This window comes from Canis aureus, chromosome 28, assembly GCF_053574225.1.
Source record: "Canis aureus isolate CA01 chromosome 28, VMU_Caureus_v.1.0, whole genome shotgun sequence".
In the NCBI taxonomy this organism is placed as follows: Eukaryota; Metazoa; Chordata; class Mammalia; order Carnivora; family Canidae; genus Canis; species Canis aureus.
Genome location: NC_135638.1, coordinates 9,289,193 through 9,311,268, shown reverse-complemented (window position 1 = coordinate 9,311,268; position 22,076 = coordinate 9,289,193). Strand labels below are relative to the sequence as shown.

Sequence of the window (22,076 nt, the reverse complement as noted above, 5' to 3'; positions counted from 1 at the left end):
TGATGGGCAAGAGTTCGTGGACATAGAGGTTAGTAGTACAGGAGAGAATGAGGTAACCATTCATTGTGGTTTAGGAGAAGGCAAGTCTTACTATCTATCCCATTATCCAAGTTTTGAAACCAGTAGTTATTCATTTAGTAACTAAATTCTTTTATTTTTTATTTTTAAAAGATTTTATTTAGTTATTCATGAGAGACATGCACACACAGAGAGAGAGGCAGAGACATAGGCAGAGGGAGAAGCAGGCTCCATGCAGGGAGCCTGATGTGGGACTTGATCCCGGGTCTCCAGGATCACACCCTGGGCTGAAGGTGGTGCTAAACCGCTGAGCCACCCAGGCTGCCCTAAATTCTTTTATTTTTATTGTAATATATTTCACCAAATTTTTCCACATTTACTGTTTTTAAAGCAAGATCTTCGTTCAATAGTAAGTTGTGAAAATTTATATAAAATGTCCTAGAGAGACTAAAACCTAAATACTAGAAAGGAGAGTATTATGGTTAAAGTGATGTGTGGCAGTTATAAATTAGCACTTATATCCATGAAATTAAAGAATTCATGTGAAATTTCATCATTTGGCCAGGTAATTTGTACGTATAGGGAAGTATTCATGAATTTCCGCCACTGGGATATTCTGATCTCTTGCCAGTTCTAGCCCACCACTTCTGTAGAACTCATGGGTACAGCTCTAGCTGGCTACCGCTGTGAGTCACCCAGACCAATCCAGAGCATCATGCTTTGCTCTGCACAACCCCTTCCCCTGTACCAGTACCTTCCTCTGTCATTGCTACAGAAGGCCTTGGGCACCACGTACACATTGGGGATTCACTTGTAGCAGCTGTCCTGCCTCAAAAGGTAGAATCTCACTTTGGGAGTGACAGCTTAGCAAGTTGCCTCCCCTTGGACCAGCTGCTAGGAAAATGAGGTGTGGGGCATGACAGGACTTTTTGTTCTTACTATATAAATACCTACATGGTATTACTGATTTTGCCTTTTCACCCATACAGCCAAAATATTTACTATTTGGTACTTTACAGAAAAAGTAGGGAGAGAGGTAAAATCTGATAGCAAAAACACTGGAATTTAAAAATGAACCCCTGTTTTGGAAAAATTAAGAACAAGTGGCCAGCGTGGCTGGGTGGCTCAGTCAGTTAAGCATCTGAATCTTGATTTTAGTTCACGTGATGATCTCAGGGTCTTGAGATTGAGCCCAGCTTTGGGCTCCATGCTGGTTGTGGAACCTGCCTAAGGTTCCATCTCCCTCTGCCCCTCCCCCCTTTAAAACAAAGAATCAATGGCTTGCGTTATGCTTAGAACATGAGGGCCTGCTGAATAAATATTCATGAATGTTAAATTGGGAATATTTGCAGCTTACCTGAGATAAAACTAGAACAAGGTTTCATAGCCCATTATATAGATGAAATACTTGGGTATGTTTATTTTTTTCCCCTAATAATGTAATGTGTTTCTGATCGCAAGCTAAGACATGACCAAGTAAAACATACGTAAGACAAAAACACTCAGAGATTGTGTCTATATATTGTTCCACCAGTAAATATATAAGAGTTTCTTTGTGTCAGAGTTTATTCTAGGCCCTGGGTGTTCAGAGGATCAAGGGAGCCCAAGATTCTGCTGCTGTGAAGTATGTGTAACAGCAGGCTGACCAGCTGGGGCCTTGCATACACAACCTCTGCAGTAATGCCAAATAGTGACAGGTTTTTTGAGGAAAGATAGAAGCAGGTGAAGAGGTTACCGAGTAGCTATATAAATTACTGTTTTGGATGCACCTATAGAATAATTTTAAGAAAATGGGATCATACTCTACACAGTGTTTTTCAATCGCTTTTTATCTTTTTTTAAATTATTTTTCAAGTTTTTATTTAAGTTCCAGTTAGTTAACATACAGTATAATTAGTTTCAGGTGAGAATGTAGTGATTCATCATGTAAATATAACACCCAGTGCTAATCACAAGTGCCCTTTTAACGCCCATCAGCCATTTAATCCATCCACCTCATTTTCTCCCCTTTCTCCCCATCTTCCACTCTAGTAATCATCAGTTTGTTCTCTGAAGTTGGGAGTGTTTTCTGGTTTGCCTGTTTTTTTTCCCCCCGACTGTGTTCATCTGTTTTGTTTCTTTTTTTTTTTTTTACCAGAAGTCAACTATATGATTTTATGTGTGTCATTATATAGTGCTATTAATAGAAAATGAAGTTGACAATTCAAATTGCTCTGGATACATATTAGTACCACCAGTTTTATTTGTACAAGAAATGACTGGTCCACTGGACTTATCTAACTCAGTAATAATTACTGCTATTTCTTGACAGACCAGTGATACTTCCCCCATGGTTTAAAAGTACAAAAACAAAATAGTTAGAAAAAAAACCCCAAGTATAAATAATGCAACCTTTAATCTATTAAGTGTTACTAAATTGTTACCACTGATTATTATAAATGATTTAACTTATTTAAACTAAAAAAGAGTAATTAAACTTTTCTTCCTCAGTTTTTGGGCCAAGGAACATGCTTGGCAAAACATAAAAAAACAATAAAAGCCAAAAGTTTGTTTGATTTTTTAGGAAAAAAAAATCTCAATTTGGAAAGAGAAAAAATTTTCAAAGCTTGTCAGAATAAAAATGGAATAAACTCCTTTAAAAATGAACTATTTGTCAGTTAATTGGTAGAATTTTGGTAGTAACAGTAACTTTAATCTACTGGAACCATGACATCATCTCCTAAAGGTTCACTTATGTGAACTCATGACAGGTATGAGTAAAGACTAGCAATACATGGCAGTAGAGTTGCTGACAAAAGGGGAATATTAACGGTCAGTAACCACCTATTTTTAAGACTAAGTACGTGATAATACTGCCCTTCCACTCATTTGTCTCTTTATCTAAGATTAAGCTGAAAATGACAGAAGTAATTTACTTTCATGAATACACTGATGTTGATGCTAGAATCCTCATTTGGATCTGGGGGGTTGGGAGGATTAAAACACACTTCATTAAAACACATTAATTTTGTCAGATAATGAAATGCTCAATATAATGCCAAGCACATTCAAGGGAAGTAAAATCCTTTAAGGTTTTAGGGCTTCTTAAATTCCGCCTATGAGTGTGACATCATGTAGTATTTGTATTTCTCTGACTGACTTATTTCACTTAGCATAATACCCTGTAGCTCCATCCACATTGTTACAAATGGCAAGATTTCACTGTTTTTGATGACTAATATTCCAATGTGTAGATATACCACCTTTTCTTTATCCATTCATTATTTGGTGGACATTTGGGCTCTTTCCATTATTTGGTTATTGTTGATAATGCTGCTATAAACATCAAGATGCATGTATCCCTTCGAATCAGTTTATTTACTAATTTTAGGATGTGAGTGGTGGATGAGGCAGAGGAGGAGAGAGAAAATCCCAAGCAGACTCAAGCCCAGTGCGGAGCCCAATGTGGGGCTTGATCTCACATCTGTGAAGTCATGATCTGAACCAAGATCAAGATGCTTAACAGACTCAGCCACCCAAGCACCCCTTAAATCAGTATTTTTGTAGTCATTGCGTTAAATACCTAGTAGTGCTTTTTAAAACTTTGTCATATGTCAATATCAGTACAAGTAGATTCACACATTGAGCAAATATTTAGTAAATATTTATTTAAGCACCTCTTCTGTGGCAGGCACTGGGCTTTTTGCTGTTAATACATGATAAGCAGTACAGACTTAAAGCTCAACCTTCATGAAGCTTGTGGTCTAAATATGTTATTTTGCCTTATTCATTTTAAGTAGACTCCACACCCAGTATGGAGCCCAGCATGGGGCCTGAACTCACAGCCCTGAGATCAAGACCAGGGCTGAGATCAAGAGTTGAATGGTTTTGTAGTATTTCCTTGTGTATTATTGTTGTGTAACAAATTATCCCCAAATTTAGCAGTTAAAACAACAAAGCCATATCATCTTAAGTGGTTTTTGAGGATTCGGAATCTGGAAGTGGCTTAGCTGGGTGCTTCTATGCAGGTTCTCATGAGGTTGTGGTCATCTGGAAGATGATTGAGTAGAGCTGACCTAGCAAACCTAGGGGAGCTAAATTCTGGCCTGGGAAGGGGACAAGCCTGATCTCCACATTGGCACTCCAAAAGGGTCAGGAATTGGTAGCATCAGATAGAGTGGGAAGTGGTGGTGAAGATGACACTACTATAAGCTGCAAGATTGAAAGTCACTTTGAGAAATGAATCCTTAATTTCCCTCGCTGCAGCTAGGACTACTACCCTGCCTACAGGTGTTTTCTCTGGAAGTTTTCTGCACTTGGGGACACCAGGCACACTTAAAGGCAAGGACTGTGCTAAATCGGGACATAAGTGAACCTTTAGGAGATGAGTAAGTGAATAAAGTTTTAAGTAAGTTTTCCAACGTACAGCATTCTTACCTACTCAAATCCCAGAATATTGACAATAGGATTTTACCTTTCTATGCAGATTGGAACTGCCTTTTATTGAAACCCCTCACCCTAAAAAAGACTAAAAATACTGGTCTCTGTTCTCCAAGGAAATAGCCTCATTCTGTGCTCCTTCAGTCAATCCCAGAATCTACACCCAGGCACACTAAGGTCCCAGTCAGTTTTAATAAGCTCAGAGACATAAGAGTAGATAAAACTTAACGAAAGAGGGGGAGGGGCAAGAGGGCGGAAGAGTAGGGTCCCCAAGTTACCTGTCCCCACCAAATTACCTAGAAAACCTTCAAATCATCCTGAAAATCTACGAATTCGGCCTGAGATTTAAAGAGAGAACAGCTGAAATGCTATAGTGAGAAGAGTTCACGCTTCTATCAAGGTAGGAAGGGGGGGGGGGGTAAAGAAACAAAAGGCATCCAAGGGGGAGGGGCCCCGCGAGTGCCCCCAGGACAGGAAAGCCCCATCTCGGAGAAACAGGAGCTTCACCAATCTCCCCGGGCAGAAAGGCTCTCGCAGGGAGTTAGAGCAGGATCCCAGGAGGGCGGCGATGCCCTCAGGCTCCCTGGGACACTAACAGACACCTGCGCCCGGGGAGAGTGCACCGAGCTCCTTAAAGGGCTGTAGCGCACATATGGCTGGACCCGGGAGCAGCTCCGAGGGGCTCGGGCGGAGGCTCCGTGCAGAGGGGGCTGCGCTGCCCCAGGAACAGCTCGGAGGCGGCTCCAGCAGAGGAAGAGGCTCCGCGCGGAGAGGGTTGCATGGCCCCGGGAGCTCGTAGGGGCTCAGGCAGCGGCTCCGCGGAGAGGGGGCTGCGCGGCTGGGAGAACGAATCCAACAGCGCAGGCCCGGGAGCACAGCAACAGCCCAGAATCCGGTCTCCCCCCCCCCGCCCTCCCCCCCGGGACAGGCAGAAGCCAGGAGGGACAGGACAGCAAGGACACTCCTGCCCCTAGCTGAGCAGATCAGGGCCCCGCCCCCGGAGCATCCCCGCCCCTGCAGACTGAGAGTTCCGCGAAGTTACTGCGGGAGCTGAATCCAGGGCTCCAGAGCTGGCCAACGCCACTGTGGTTGTTCCTCCTGGGGCCTCACAGGGTAAACAGCCTCCACTGAGCCTCACAGTGGCCTCACCAGATAAACAGGATAAACATTACTCACTGAGCCCTACACCAGGCAGGGGGCAGAGCAGCTCCCCCAAGTGCTAACACCTGAAAATCAGCACAACAGGCCCCTCCCTCAGAGACCAGCTAGACGGACAGGGGAAAAACAAATTATTGACCAAGCAGCACTGGAAAGTTCCAGGGGAAGTCAAGGGACTTAAAGTACACAGAATCAGAGGATACTCCTCTGTGTTGTTTGTTTGTTTGTTTGTTTTGCGTTTTGATTTGTTTGCTTCCCCACCCCTTTTTTTCCTTACTTTCTTTTTTCTTTTTTTCTTCCTTTTTCCTTTTTTCTTTTTCTCCTTTCTTTCCTTCTTTCTTTCCTCTCTTTTTCTCCTTTTCCCAATACAACTTGTTTTTGGCCACTCTGCACTGAGCAAAATGACTAGAAGGAAAACCTCACCTCAAAAGAATCAGAAACAGTCCTCTCTCCCACAGAGTTATAAAATCTGGATTACAATTCAATGTCAGCCAATTCAGAAGCATTATTATACAGCTACTGGTGGCTCTAGAAAAAAACATAAAGGACTCAAGAGACTTCATGACTGCAGAATTTAGATCTAATCACGCAGAAATTAAAAATCAATTGAGTGAGATGCAATCCAAACTAGAAGTCCTAACGACGAGGGTTAACGAAGTGGAAGAACGAGTGAGTGACATAGAAGACAAGTTGATGGCAAAGAGGGAAACTGAGGAAAAAAGAGACAATTAAAAGACCATTAGGATAGATTAAGGGAAATAAATGACAGCCTGAGGAAGAAAAACCTATGTTTAATTGGGGTTCCCGAGGGCGCCGAAAGGGACAGAGGGCCAGAATATGTATTTGAACAAATCATAGCTGAAAACTTGACTAATCTGGGAAGGGAAACAGGCATTCAGATCCAGGAGATAGAGAGATCCCCCCCTAAAATCAAGAAAAACCGTTCAACACCTCGACATTTAATAGTTAAGCTTGCAAATTCCAAAGATAAAGAGAAGATCCTTAAAGCAGCAAGAGACAAGAAATCCCTGACTTTTATGGGGAGGAGTATTAGGGTAACAGCAGACCTCTCCACAGAGACCTGGCCGGCCAGAAAGGGCTGGCAGGATATATTCAGGGTCCTAAATGAGAAAAACATGCAACCAAGAATACTTTATCCAGCAAGGCTCTCATTCAGAATGGAAGGAGAGATAAAGAGCTTCCAAGACAGGCAGGAGCTGAAAGAATATGTGACCTCCAAACCAGCTCTGCAAGAAATTTTAAGGAGGACTCTCAAAATCCCCCTTTAAGAAGAAGTCCAATGGAACAATCCACAAAAACAGGGACTGAATAGATATGATGACACTAAACTCGTACCTTTCAATAGTAACTCAGAACGTGAATGGGCTTAATGACCCCATCAAAAGGTGCAGGGTTTCAGACTGGATAAAAAAGCAGGACCCATCTATTTGCTGTCTACAAGAGACTCATTTTAGACAGAAGGACACCTACAGTCTGAAAATAAAAAGTTGGAGAACCATTTACCAGTCAAATGGTCCTCAAAAGAAAGCAGAGGTAGCCATCCTTATATCAGATAAACTAAATATTACCCCAAAGACTGTAGTGAGAGATGAAGAGGGACACTATATCATACTTAAAGGATCTATCCAACAAGAGGACTTAACAATCATCAATATATATGCCCCGAATGTGGGAGCTGCCAAATATATCAATTAATTAATAACCAAAATTAAGACATTCTTAGATAATAATACACTTATACTTGGTGACTTCAATCTAGCACTTTCTACACTCAATAGGTCTTCTAAACACAACATCTCCAAAGAAACGAGAGCTTTAAATGATACACTGGACCAGATGGATTTCACAGATATCTACAGAACTTTACATCCAAACTCCACTGAATACACATTCTTCTCAAGTGCACGTGGAACTTCCTCCAGAATAGACCACATACTGGGTCACAAATCAGGTCTTAACCAATACCGAAAGATTGGGATCATCCCCTGCATATTCTCAGACCATAATGCCTTGAAATTAGAACTAAATCACAACAAGAAGTTTGGAAGGACTTCAAACACATGGAGATTAAGGACCATCTTGCTAAAAGATGAAAGGGTCAACCAGGAAATTAAGGAAGAATTAAAAAGATTCATGGAAACTAATGAGAATGAAGATACAACCGTTCAAATTTTTTGGGATACAGCAAAAGCAGTCCTGAGGGGGAAATACATCACAATACAAGCATCCATCCAAAAACTGGAAAGAATCAAATAAAAAAGCTAACTTTGCACCTAAAGGAGCTAGAGAAAAAACAGCAAATAGATCCTACACCCAGCAGAAGAAGAGAGTTCATAAAGATTTGAGCAGAACTCAACGAAATCGAGACCAGAACAACTGTGGAACAGATCAACAAAACCAGGAGTTGGTTCTTTGAAAGAATTAATAAGATAGATAAGCCATAGCCAGCCTTATTAAAAAGAAGAGAGAGAAGACTCAATAAAATCATGAATGAGAAAGGAGAGATCACTACCAACACCAAGGAAATACAAACGATTTTAAAAACATATTATGAACAGCTATACGCCAATAAATTAGGCCATCTAGAAGAAATGGACACATTTCTGGAAAGCCACAAACTACCAAAACTGGAACAGGAAGAAATAGAAAACCTGAACAGGCCAATAACCAGGGAGGAAATTGAAGCAGTCATCAAAAACCTCCCAAGACACAAAAGTCCAGGGCCAGATGGCTTCCCTGGGGAATTCTATGAAATGTTTAAAGAAGAAACAATACCTATTCTACTAAAGCTGTTTGGAAAGATAGAAAGAGATGGAGTACTTCCAAATTCATTCTGTGAGTCCAGCATCACCTTAATTCCAAAACCAGATAAGACCCTGCCAAAAAGGAGAATTATAGAGCAATATCCCTGATGAACATGGATGCAAAAATTCTCAACAAGATACTAGCCAATAGGATCCAACAGTACATTAAGAAAACTATTCACCATGACCAAGTAGGATTTATCCCCGGGACACAAGGCTGGTTCAACACTCGTAAAACAATCAGTGTGATTCATCATATCAGCAAGAGAAAAACCAAGAACCATATGATCCTCTCAATAGATGCAGAGAAAGCATTTGACAAAATACAGCATCCATTCCTGATCAAAACTCTTCAGAGTGTAGGGATAGAGGGAACATTCCTCAATATTTTAAAAGCAATTTACGAAAAGCCCACAGCAAATATCATTCTCAATGGGGAAGCACTGGGAGCCTTTCCCCTAAGATCAGAACAAGACAGGGATGTCCACTCTCACCACTGCTATTCAACGTAGTACTGGAAGTCCTAGCCTCAGCAATCAGACAACAAAAAGACATTAAAGGCATTCAAATTGGCAAAGAAGAAGTCAAATCTCTCCCTCTTCGCCGATGATATGATACTCTACATAGAAAACCCAAAAGACTGCATCCCAAGATTGCTAGAACTTATACAGCAATTTGGCAGCGTGGCAGGATACAAAATCAATGCCCAGAAGTCAGTGGCATTTCTATACACTAACAATGAGACTGAAGAAAGAGAAATTAAGGAGTCAATCCCATTTACAATTGCACCCAAAAGCATAAGATACCTAGGAATAAACCTAACTAAAGAGGTAAAGGATCTATACCCTAAAAACATAGAACACTTCTGAAAGAAATTGAGGAAGACACAAAGAGATGGAAAAATATTCCATGCTCATGGATTGGCAAAATTAATATTGTGAAAATGTCAGTGTTACCCAGGGCAATTTACACGTTTAATGCAATCCCTATCAAAATACCATGGACTTTCTTCAGAGAGTTAGAACAAATTATTTTAAGATTTGTGTGGAATCAGAAAAGACCCCGAATAGCCAGGCAAATTTTAAAAAAGAAGAAAACCAAATCTGGGGGCATCACAATGCCAGATTTCAGGTTGTACTACAAAGCTGTGGTCATCAAGACAGTGTGGTCCTGGCACAAAAACAGACTCATAGATCAATGGAACAGAACAGAGAATCCAGAAGTGGACCCTGAACTTTATGGTCGACTAATATTCGATAAAGGAGGAAAGACTATCCATTGGAAGAAAGTCTCTTCAATAAATGGCGCTGGGAAAATTGGACATCCACATGCAGAAGAATGAAACTAGACCACTCTCTTTCACCATACACAAAGATAAACTCAAAATGGATGAAAGATCTAAATGTGAGACAAGAGTCCATCAAAATCCTAGAGGAGAACACAGGCAACACCCTTTTTGAACTCGGCCACAGTAACTTCTTGCAAGATACATCCACGAAGGAAAAAGAAACAAAAGCAAAAATGAACTATTGGGACTTCATCAAGATAAGAAGCTTTTGCACAGCAAAGGATACAGTCAACAAAACTCAAAGACAACCTACAGAATGGGAGAAGATATTTGCAAATGACCTATCAGATGAAGGGCTAGTTTCCAAGATGTATAAAGAACTTATTAAACTCAACTGCAAAGAAACAAACAATCCAATCATGAAATGGTCAAAAGACATGAAGAGAAATCTCACAGAGGAAGACATAGACATGGCCAACACGCATATGAGAAAATGCTCTGCATCACTTGCCATCAGGGAAATACAAATCAAAACCACAATGAGATACCACCTCACACCAGTGAGAATGGGGAAAATTAACAAGGCAGGAAACCACAAATGTTGGAGAGGATGCGGTGAAAAGGGAACCCTCTTGCACTGTTGGTGGGAATGTGAACTGGTGCAGCCACTCTGGAAAACTGTGTGGAGGTTCCTCAAAATGTTAAAAATAGACCTGCCCTATGACCCAGCAATTGCACTGCTGGGGATTTACCCCAAAGATACAGATGCAATGAAACGCCGGGACACCTGCACCCCGTTGTTTCTAGCAGCAATGTCCACAATAGCCAAACTGTGGAAGGAGCCTCGGTGTCCATCGAAAGATGAATGGATAAAGAAGATGTGGTTTATGTATACAATGGAATATTCCTCAGCCATTAGAAATGACAAATACCCACCATTTGCTTCGAGGTGGATGAAACTGGAGGGTATTATGCTGAGTGAAATAAGTCAGTCGGAGAAGGACAAACATTATATGGTCTCATTCATTTAGGGAATATAAATAATAGTGAAAGGGAATAGAAGGGAAGGGAGAAGAAATGGGTAGGAAATATCAGAAAGGGAGACAGAACATGAAGACTCCTAGCTCTGGGAAACGAACTAGGGGTGGTAGAAGGGGAGGAGGGCGGGGGATGGGGGTGAATGGATGACGGGCACTGAAGGGGGCACTTCACAGGATGAGCACTGGGTGTTATTCTGTATGTTGGCAAATTGAACACCAATAAAAAATTTATTATTGAAAAAATAAGAAAGAGATGTAAATACAGAGTACTCAGAGAACCAAGAGCTCTTAGAAATCTAATTCAGTGGAAATTTTGGTTCATAAAGGTAAAGAAATTACCCAGAAAATTGAACAAAAAGATTTATAAAAGAAATAAAATAGAAAATGTAGAGTATTAGTTCAAAGGCTCTGATGAGAAAGGTTCCAGAAAAAGAGAAAATGGGAGGAAATCCTTAATAAAAACTCAAACATGAGGGAAGGAATGGATTTTCTTATTAAAGGGGCTCAGCAATGACACCTGGGTGGCTCAGTGGTTGAGCATCTGCCTTTGACTCAGGGTGTGATCCTGGGGTCCTCGGATCAAGTCCCGCATCAGACTCCCTGTGGGGAGCCTGCTTCTCCCTCTGCCTATTATCTCTGACTCTCTCTCTCTCTTTCTCTCTCTGTGTCTCTTATGAATAAATAAATCTTTTTAAGAAGCAGGGGTGGGGGGCTGAGCAAAACTCAGGATAATGAGTGAAAATGAAATGTTTTAAGATGCCGTTTTGTGAAAATTTTAGGTATGTTTGGGCCAAAAAAAAAAAATTTAAACATTCCCAAAGATTTTTAAAAGAGAATTAAAGCAGATCTCATACTTATCAGAATAGTATTAGAGTTCTCAGAATCAGCACAAGAAGTTATTAGGCCAACTCAAAGTTGAGGGAAATTAAACACAATATAGATTTCTATAATCAGCCACACTGTAGAGTGTGTGCATAGAATAAATATATTTTCAGACATCCTTGGTTTTCAAGGTTTGTTTCCCATGTATTCTTTCTTAGGAAGCTACCAGGACTCGTCTTTCTCTAAAATTAGCTACTGAATGTGAAAGACACAGGCTCCAGATCTTAGGTGTCTTGATGGAAATGGAATGAAAGGAATCACCAGGAGGATGATGGTGAAAGGAAGGCCAAAATGGCAGGCATGCTGCAGGCTTCCCAGTTGGCCTGGCGAGACCAGCAGCTCATTGGGAGATAACTGTGATTAATAAATACCTGATGACTCTGAATAGTTTGAGAGAACATTTATGCAGCTGGAAAAGTATTTGGAATTTAATAAATACATAGAAAATAAGGAAATGGGAAGAAAGGAGACAAAAGACATGTTAGGTTCCATGACTCAGTTGTCAGGAGGGTTTTATATTATAAGGGAAAGACATGGAATATATGTGTGTGTTTGGAATGGTCAACAGAGGGTGAGTGTTAGAGAGTGTATATGCATATATATGTTTGCAGGACGGAGACTAACAGCTTCACCTTTCACAGTGAGAAATCAATATATTATTGTTTGAAATTAAATATAAAATAATAAAGTAAGCTTATTAATATGAAAACAGATAAATACTAAAAAAATTGGCGAAAACAGTTGAAAGTGTTGCCCTTGTGGAATGGAAAATGAAGTAAGGGCATTGTTTTTTATAGTGAGCCCCGTAGTCTGTATGTATGAAGATATGTATAACTATATAACTAGGAAGGTATAAAACTATGTGAAAATGTATATAACTTTGATAAAAATTAAACCTAAATTAAACATGGTAAAGAGTATTTGTAAAAAAAGGATGGAAACCTGGAAATTCTGCTGCAGAATTGCAACAAAAATCCAAGGACTGATTACAGGAATACCTAAAAATAGCATAAATACCATTATCAGGAGGTTCTTGAAACTTCATACATTTTGAAGATATTTGTTTTGGGCTGTTGAGCTTTCATACATATCAATTGGTGATTGATATATATTGCAAATATTCCTGAAATGTTTTAAAAATAAAATTTCATATTTGAATCCTGCCTTCCCATGAATTTTTATTATGTAAAAGCAAATATGAGAAAACAAGAGTGGGGAAAATAAGAGGTTGAAAGTCTTTGAGATAGAACAGAAAAAGATGAATTCAGGGTTTTTTTATTATAAAAAAAATAAAAGCAATAAAATAAAAGCAAATAAAATCTAAAAATCTGAAATGCTTTTTTGTAAAAAAAATACCTAAATTTTTGTAGTATAGGGTAGCATGGCTGTTGCAGTGTAAGATTTTATACAACAGTGTTTTGTTTTATTTTGTTTTTCAGTTTAACAGTTTTTTATTTAATAAAGTCATATATGATTATTTTATTGCTGCATCTTTTCACTTGTTTCTTCCTTCTACTTGCCCTTTGTCTTTCCGAACTTGGTGAGATTTAGCTTTATGTTCAAGGATCTCTTTGCAGTCTTTGTCCAGTTTTAGTCTAGTGATAACCACTTTGCTAGGGTGAATGCCCACATGGACAGTTGTGCCATTCACCTTCACTCACTGTACCACTCACTATACTTGTTCAGTGTAGATGACATATTTCTTCCTGTAAACCTGGACTACTTTGCTAGCTTGCAGGCCTTTGTAGTGTCCTCGCACAACCTCTACTTCATCATCCTTTTGGATGGGCATGGATCAGTCATTGTACTTCTGTCTCAGCTCTTTGGAAAGAGAGGAAGACATAATCTTCTTCCAAATGTGGGAAGGTGCATTGGAATGTCTTGTTTGAAAAAAAAGAGAAAAAAATGTCTTGTTTAGTTCTTGCTCTAATCAAAAGTCACAAAGGGCTTGAATTTCATTTTGACTGCCGGTGCTTCAGCAATGGCCACAAAAGGGAAGAGAGCGATAGATAAGTTTGACAACTTACATGATCCTGAGTCAGTTGTGTACTTCAGCATTTTTGTTCATAGCTACTCTTGAGGCATTTTGTGACTTCTGTTTATTGGATGCAGCTTAAGCAAACTATTAATTTTTTTTGCATGTCTTTTAAAAGTATGTGTGTACCTTGCTTAGTCAATAGCCTTAATATGTGTAATCATCGTGTAAGAAAATTTAGGGGCGCCTGAGTGACCCAGTTGGTTGAGTGTCCAACTCTTGGATTTCACTCAGGTCATGATCTCAGGTGAGATTGAGCCCTGTGTTGGGCTCCAGGCACAGCAGGAAGTCTGCTTGGGATTCTTTCTCTTTCTCTATCTCTCAAAAAAGTAACTCTTAAGAAACAAAAAAGAGCTTAATAATTAAAGGCCTCTCTAATCCGAAAGGAATCAAATTAAATTGAGTTCCTGAGTTTATTTAAGAGGGAGAAAAATACTTCCATTTATTCTACTTTCAATTGAAAACAAGAATGCTAACATCAGAAATAATCAGGTTTTTATATTTTATATTTATCATTTTTTTCTATACCATATTACAGAAAGAATGGAGAAGAAGAAACAGGAGTCACAGAGGAGAAAACAAGAGTAGGGAAAATAAGAAGTTGAGAGTCTTTTAGATAGAACAGAAAAAGATGAAATTGGGATGCCCATAAACTCAGGAGTTTTACCAGAAGCAAGAGGAAGATAGTTATACACAAAAAGACACTGTTTGCATATAGAAGAAATTTTTTGGAGCAGTGTCCCCACATATTTCTTTAATGCAGTTTCAGCTAAAAATCTTTTTTTTTTCTAAAAATCTTTTAGAGATATATTTTTGAAATTGCAGGCAAAAGTGAATATTACCTCATTAACATTGAGTGTGGTATTAGGCTGAAATTTCCTCTACTTTTGGTTAAATTTGTCTTTTTCATTTTTTTTTTTAAGATATTATTTATTTGAGAGAGCACACCAGCAGGGTGAGGGGCTGAGAAAGAGGGAGAAGCAGACTTATTTTTACTTTATACTCATTTGCTAACTGTATTTACTGAGTTTCCAAAACTGTTAATAAAAAAATGGATAGGGATCCCTGGGTGGCGCAGCGGTTTAGCGCCTGCCTTTGGCCTGGGGCGTGATCCTGGAGACCCGGGATCGAATCCCACGTTGGGCTCCCGGTGCATGGAGCCTGCTTCTCCCTCTGCCTATGTCTCTGCTTCTCTCTCTCTCTGTGTGACTATCATAAATAAATAAAAATTAAAAAAAAATGGATAATTAAGAACTTAAAAGACACTGATAATTGGGAAAAGAAACTTTTATATATGTGTGTATATATAACCTTTTGAAGTAAAACCGGTAATTTTCCTGATTCTAAGACGGAATGATTTTTCAGATTGTCTTAGTTTATTATCTTCTACTTTTGTATTTGCATTTTTATTAAAGGTGGGAACAGAGAAAAGATCCTCATGGTAGAACTTATTATGTGGATCATAACACTCGAACGACTACATGGGAGAGGCCTCAACCTTTACCTCCAGGGTAATGTGGCATCTTTATGCATCTCCAGTTGTGTTTTATTATACATGTGATTTCTGAAATTTATTTATTAAAACATAACATGATTCTTTCATTGTGCATGTTATATTTCCTTCCTTTACTTTTGTGAATGGCAACTTCAGTAAAGGAGATTTGTTATATCGTATCTCTTCTACAGTTCGTCTGAAGTGGCTTCCTCAAGAGATTGTCAAGCACTGGCATGAGTTTCTGAGAGTAATTGTAGAATTTTGGTCCAAATTTAGTGCTTGTCATTATTTTTTAAGGAATGAAAGGCCTATTGAGAAAAATGTATGTGTATGGTTCTCCAAAGATAGTGATCTAAGCTTTGTTATTTCATGAGATTTAATGACATAAGAGATGTTAGAGTAGTTCAAAGTTACAATCTAAAAGATTACTACAAGTGAAATTATATTACATTATGGCTAAAATGATAGAGGGTCTTAAATGCATAAGAAGATTTCTATTACATGCTAAATAAAATTCTGTTAGGCTGTCTTTCACAAAAATTCACAAACAGATCCTTTTCCTTTGTGTTCTTATATTTCATAACCTTTTTTATATATTGTGCTGATAGCTAGTGGAATTACTTATATTCTCCTCAAATAGTGTCTGTGCCTGAAATATTTTCCTTATTGTCTTTGCTACTCAGAATATCTGTCCTTCCAGATGTAAGTTAAAGTCCACCAATATAAAACACAAAGTCCAGAAAATTCAAAACAAGAAGTGTTATTTCTGTGAGATGTGTTGCTGAAAGGATTTTTAAATCATTGTATGGTTTAATGGCACAGAGAAGAAGTGTTGGCAAGGGAGCTGAGATGGGGGCAGGGTAGGAGAACCCTAGGCTTGTCTCGTTTCTCAAACAAGCTATATAAGTTAATAGCACAAATTGACTTAAGGTTGGTTAACTGAACCTGGGAGAATGGGGAGAACTCCAGTTGGTGGCAAAATAAGGAAGGGCATTTTGTCTTAAGGGAATATTCAAAGAGATGACAACATAAAGTATGATATATTTGGGCCCAGCAGGTAGTTGATTTGGCTCTCATGTGGGTCCCTTGAAAGATCTTAGGGAAGATGAGACTGAAATAGTGAATGGGTTCATTTTTATGCTGTGCTGGAGAGCTGTGCTAGGTAGAATGACACGGTTGAACCTGTGCTTGTGTGCAGCAGCCACATAACAGCAGGAATGTTAAAGACCTGTAAGGGTTGAGTTACAGCCCTGAACTTAGGCAGTGGCTAAAGGGGCAAGATTGCTAGCTATCCAGTAAGCATGCAGTAACTTCTTAACAAGAAAAAGAGAGAGGGCAGTCAGATTGATACTAAGATTGTTCAGTCTTAGGCTCCTTTTTTGGATAGTTCTTAGAAATCATGTAGTAGTAGAATGGGAAGGCAACTTAGCTAAAAAAAGCAAGTTACATGTTCAGAATTTTTCTGAAGAATGTCAATATTTAAAATTATGTTGTCATGTCTCACTTGCTTTTTAAGTTATATGAGTGAACTGTTAACTCAGTACTTTCCAGTTTCTAATATTAAGACATTCTTGTTTAATGTTTATTAATGCTTATTTTGCTTGTGGTAGTTGGGAAAGAAGAGTTGATGATCGTGGCAGAGTTTATTATGTGGATCATAACACCAGAACAACGACCTGGCAGCGGCCTACCATGGAGTCTGTTAGAAACTTTGAGCAATGGCAGTCTCAGCGGAATCAGCTGCAGGGAGCTATGCAACAGTTCAACCAGCGATACCTCTATTCGGTAATAGCAGATTTTAAGATGTCAGTACAACTCTTTCCTCCAGGCATTTTCTCTTTTCTACTTTGGTGATTTTTAAACGTTATAGACTACATTGCAAGGTATTTTTTATTTTCTCTTTAATAAATAATAAGTATTTCTGATATACATACACACTTCTAAGTTTTTTAAATTCTAGTTTACTAACAGAAGTATAGTTTTTGTCTTTATTAAGTGATAGTTTCATAAGTAAAAATTTCTAAATGAAATAATTTGTCTTTGCTAGTCCCCAGTCCTTTGCCTTTAATAATAATCATTTTTTTGCTTTAAATCAGTTATTTTACTTAAGACCAGTCTTGCCATTTTCCAGCTATTCTGATTCCCATCAACACTTTCATATGTTTGGCCTACCAGAAGTATTCCTGGGATTAGAGATAGTTTTGTCCAAAAAATCTAATGCAATCTGAAAATCTGACCAGTTTAGCTGTATACATGAAAACTTTGGGTCAGAATTAGGTCATAGGGATGTATTAGAAGTGTGTTCTCCTGCATAGGACATCCTTAAATAGGTTGAGGTGTAATTATCTAAGTATAGCACACGTCTGGGGTAAAAGCCCAGGGCTAACAGTTACATTGGCTCAGTAATGCCTCCTGGCAATTCTTTGTGCATCATTACCATGCTTCATCTTTCTTACCTCAGTCATAAGATTTGCTGTCCTTTGGGCTTCATTACCCAGTGTAGGCAAGAAGAAAGGGAAAGAGGAGTGAGAAGCCCTTGCAAGCCCTGCCTTTTTACTCAGAAAGGGATGCCCTTACCAGGGACTTGTGCCAGTATTCACTGGTTAGAACTGGTCATTATACCAACCCAGCTGTGAGGAAGGCTGGGAATGGAATTATTAGATGGACACATTGCTACCTTGAACAAAACAGTGGTTTGAGTGTCAAAGAAGGAAGTGTGGGAAATGGATATTGGGTAAAATTAACAGTATCTGTTGTAAGGTTATAAAATATTTATCAAGATGCATATCCTTTTTCATTAAGCTTTAATTTTTCAGGTGATGATTTTTATATTTATCATTTTTAAAAGTGTTAGAATGTTTACATTTTCTTTAGACTATATTTCTGGGTTATAATATATCTAAGCTTGAATGATTTTATGTATGAATATATAAAAGATTAATATTAAGATAAAAATTTATTTGTATAAAGATGATACTGGATTTTAATGTTGGTTTTGTTTTTATTAATAGGCATTTGTTTTAAAGAGAATTTGTTGCACTTTTAAACAAACAATATTTTTCATTTAAACACAACAATTTTCTGTAGCTCTACTCTCTCAGTTTACTCCTAATAGATTATTAAAAAGGGCTAAGAAATTAAAATATTGATGTCATTATTTCTAAATCATCTTAGAAAAACTAATGATCTTATCAACTGAGTGACTCCTTTTAACTCATGACATTTTAAAATGTACTTTGTATCTTGAAATTACTATATTCACATTCCTTTATCATATTTTTTAGAAAATTGGTATAAAAATGTTCTACCAAGTGTTTAGTTTACCTCTGCTTTTATATTAAAGTATTTTTTTTCCTTCCAATCCTTTCTCCAATCAGGCTTCAATGTTAGCTGCAGAAAATGACCCATACGGGCCTTTGCCACCAGGCTGGGGTAAGCTGATATGTTGATGGTAAAAATATATGAAGGTATAGATAGTAAATAGTCATTAAATGCTATGCTCACTTTATTTTTTTAGAAAAAAGAGTGGATTCAACCGACAGGGTTTACTTTGTGAATCATAACACAAAAACAACCCAGTGGGAAGATCCAAGAACTCAAGGGTATGTGGGTACTAAGGCTTTATTTAAGTCATCTTACATATATTTATACGTAGAATCAAATAAACCTTGATTCAGATGTCTTTAGTGCATAGAAAATGTTCACGTTGTGATTGTAACTTTGTCTTTTAGCTTACAGAATGAAGAACCCCTGCCAGAAGGCTGGGAAATTAGGTATACTCGGGAAGGTGTTAGATACTTTGTTGATCATAATACAAGAACAACAACATTCAAAGATCCTCGCAATGGAAAATCATCCGTGTAAGTGAAAACCTGAAATTCTTAAATGTTGTTTAATGAGGTAGCCTCAAGTTTAGCAACAGATTTGTACTTTGTGGATCAAGAAAACCTATATAAGTAATAGCCCAGTATACCTATCTTTGCTTTACGTTACTACAGAATGAATTTGTAGTGCATAATGTGGTAATAATAACAATAGCAGATATTTATCTAGTGATTGCTGTATGCAGAGGATTGCTCTAAGCACTTGTAGAAACTAGCTCATTTTATTTCTCAACAACCCTTTGAGGTTGATAATACTATTTTCCCTTTTTCAGTGCAGAAACTGAGGTTTAGGGAGCATAACTAACTTGTTCAAAATCAGAAGGGAATGGAGCTGATTTCAGACCAAGGCAGTCTATTCACGGAGTATTGTGTTCATAACTGCCACATCATGCTACTGTAGTGTGAAGGAATGAGAAGTCAACAAATCTGAATTTTCCAGATAAAAATATCCTTTAAAATATCTTAAATATCTTAAAAATATCTTAGATTCACCTTCATCCTCATTCTTAGGTGTGATTTCTTTGCATCACTTAGAAGATAGAAGCAACAATAAAAGGGGTTTTTGGTTTTGTTTTGTTGCAAATTCCTACTGTCACACCTGCCCACCTACCAGCATGTCTTCCCTCTTGATCCTATAGATGAACTATCTTTGTTCCTGTCAAAGGCCCATCCCTTTGCTGGCACTCCAGATCTTTCCCTCCCTTTCCCATTTAATTGCCCCAACAATTATCATCTTTCTGTACTCCATCATCAGGTTCTCTTCCTCTATTGAATGATTCTCATCAGCTGCTATTTCTCCTAGATGAAAAATAAGCAAAACACAGCTTTTCATTTTTCAAATTAATTCAGTGAAAACTCATTTCTATTGCTGCCCTGAAAGCATTGTCTGTACATTGCTGTTTCTAATTTCTCTTTCAAACAAACCACAAGGAAGTTCCACTAACCCTGAGCTTGTTAAGGGCACCAGTGACCTCCACATTGCTAATGGTTAATCCAGGGGTTGGTTGCTGTTCTGTCTCACTTGATTTAGGAGCATTTGACACAATACATTTCTACCTACCTCAACTTCAGAATGTGTCCAGAATCTTCTTTACATCTTTACAAAAGACCCATCCGTACATACTTCTCACTGTATGTGTGTTCTTATTGCTCAAGCCTCTTGGCCCATTAAATGTATCTTCTTTCCTAGCAGATAACTTTCCTGTGGTCATTTGTAGGACTCTGGTATACTCCATTTTCATACTTAATATTACATATCTAATTTTATTTTGAATTAATATTTGGTTTCTTTTTTTTTTTTTTTAGAACTAAAGGTGGTCCACAGATTGCTTATGAACGCAGCTTTAGATGGAAACTTGCTCACTTCCGTTATTTGTGCCAGGTACTACAGTGGTAAATAAATCTTATATTCATAATAATTTACTCTTATCTTTATACTATATATATACTACAGCTTACATGATATCATGATGTTATTTTTGTTTTTAGTCTAATGCACTACCCAGTCATGTAAAGATCAATGTGTCCCGGCAGACACTGTTCGAAGATTCCTTCCAACAGGTAAGGAAGATTTTATCAGAATAAACAATACAATTTGTTCAGTTATATTCTATATATATAAAGGGAGTTAGGGTTTAAAAATTTTAAACCATGACTGCCAGTTACTGAGTGTCCATTATAATAATAGTCCTAATAAACCCCATCATGTATTGAGTGATTGCCAGTGCTTGGCCCTGGCATCTTATATTTATCCTTTAATTCATTGTCACAACATCCCTTTGAGATAGCTCTTATCATTATGTCCATTTTAAATAAAGCTTAAACAGCTTCTGGAACAAGTTGATACATTTTGACACTAAATTTTCTGAGATTTTATTAACTCAAACAAGTCTTGATAATACTACCAAATTAAAATTGAATCAGTATAGATACTCTGTTCCATTTAAGTATTCTTCAGTAACCCTAATGTTCATTCTTACCTCTTGTAGGTTTGTTTAAAGGTTATGGTCTTAGACCTTGTCTGAGCTCAGTAGTTAAGATGGCAGTCCCTGCTCACTTCCCTCATAGTCCCATTCTAGCCATTTATCCTACTTTATTCTTTCAATAACACTTAGCACCACTTGACCCATTTTATTTGTTTCCCTTACTAGAAGGTAAGCTCCATGGGAGCACAAACTACCTCACTTACTGCTGTTATGCTCAGTACCTAGAATAGTGTCTTGCATAAAGCAGGTATTCAGTAAACATTTGGTGAATGAATAAATGAATGTAATATGTCTGCCTTTCCTGAATCATCTACAGGATATATAAAGATAAAATATCAAAATATTGAATTTTTTTCTGATGACGTGGAGAATTTTTCATAAAAGTCTTCTCATTCCTCTCCCAGAAGTATTACAGTGATGAATTGAAAGCCCCTGTATATACATGTACCCAGGGACTTGTACATAAACAAGCCAAAATAGCAGCATTCTAAAGTCAGAGATGTTTAAATCCTAGTTTAATTTTACTAGCTGTTGGAATTTGGGCAAGATACTTAATGTAGCTATTATCAAAACTTTTTTTTGGTTGGAGTTAATTCTTAGCTTGCTCTAAGTTCTTGAGCTTTATTGTAGTTTGAGCTTTATTGTAGTAAGTTGTACATCCAAGTCACGAAAGACTTTATTTTGCCTTGTCCTCTGGTGTGGGGAGAATGATGGTCTATTTGATGTGCATGACTGCCTATGAGGCAAAGTCCTGCTGGTGAGCTGTGCCGTCACACAAACATCAGTCTTGGCTTTGGTTTTGACAGATGTGTGGTGGAAGTAGTTAATTGTTATCCAGAAGTAAAACCTGTTTGCTAGTAATCCAATGTAAGGCATTAAGGACTATGGAAATTGGATATGGGTATTGTATAAATAATTCTTTGCTTTAGCTGACTGAGTCCCTTTCCTACTGAGAAATGGAATATGTGGTATAAGCAGGACCCAGAACAAGCTCTTTGCTTCTTATCAGATGTTGCCAGTTAAAAAAGTATAAGTCACCTTTTACAA

At 38.0% G+C, this 22,076-nt stretch overlaps 1 protein-coding gene and 1 pseudogene across 7 annotated transcripts in view; one reads left to right on the top strand and one right to left on the bottom strand.

The window, feature by feature from the left end:
* Nucleotides 1-22,076, top strand: part of WWP1 (WW domain containing E3 ubiquitin protein ligase 1) — a 117,207-nt gene that overhangs the window by 64,678 nt on the left and 30,453 nt on the right. For all 7 annotated transcript variants that reach the window (XM_077876357.1, XM_077876356.1, XM_077876359.1 and 4 more), the window contains 7 exons: nucleotides 15,081-15,176; nucleotides 16,771-16,945; nucleotides 18,538-18,592; nucleotides 18,678-18,762; nucleotides 18,892-19,020; nucleotides 20,350-20,425; nucleotides 20,533-20,604. In XM_077876357.1, the coding sequence (XP_077732483.1) occupies nucleotides 15,081-15,176; nucleotides 16,771-16,945; nucleotides 18,538-18,592; nucleotides 18,678-18,762; nucleotides 18,892-19,020; nucleotides 20,350-20,425; nucleotides 20,533-20,604 (688 nt within the window). The remainder of the gene's footprint in view (nucleotides 1-15,080; nucleotides 15,177-16,770; nucleotides 16,946-18,537; nucleotides 18,593-18,677; nucleotides 18,763-18,891; nucleotides 19,021-20,349; nucleotides 20,426-20,532; nucleotides 20,605-22,076) is intronic.
* LOC144300387 (large ribosomal subunit protein uL24 pseudogene) lies at nucleotides 13,110-13,589 on the bottom strand (annotated as a pseudogene).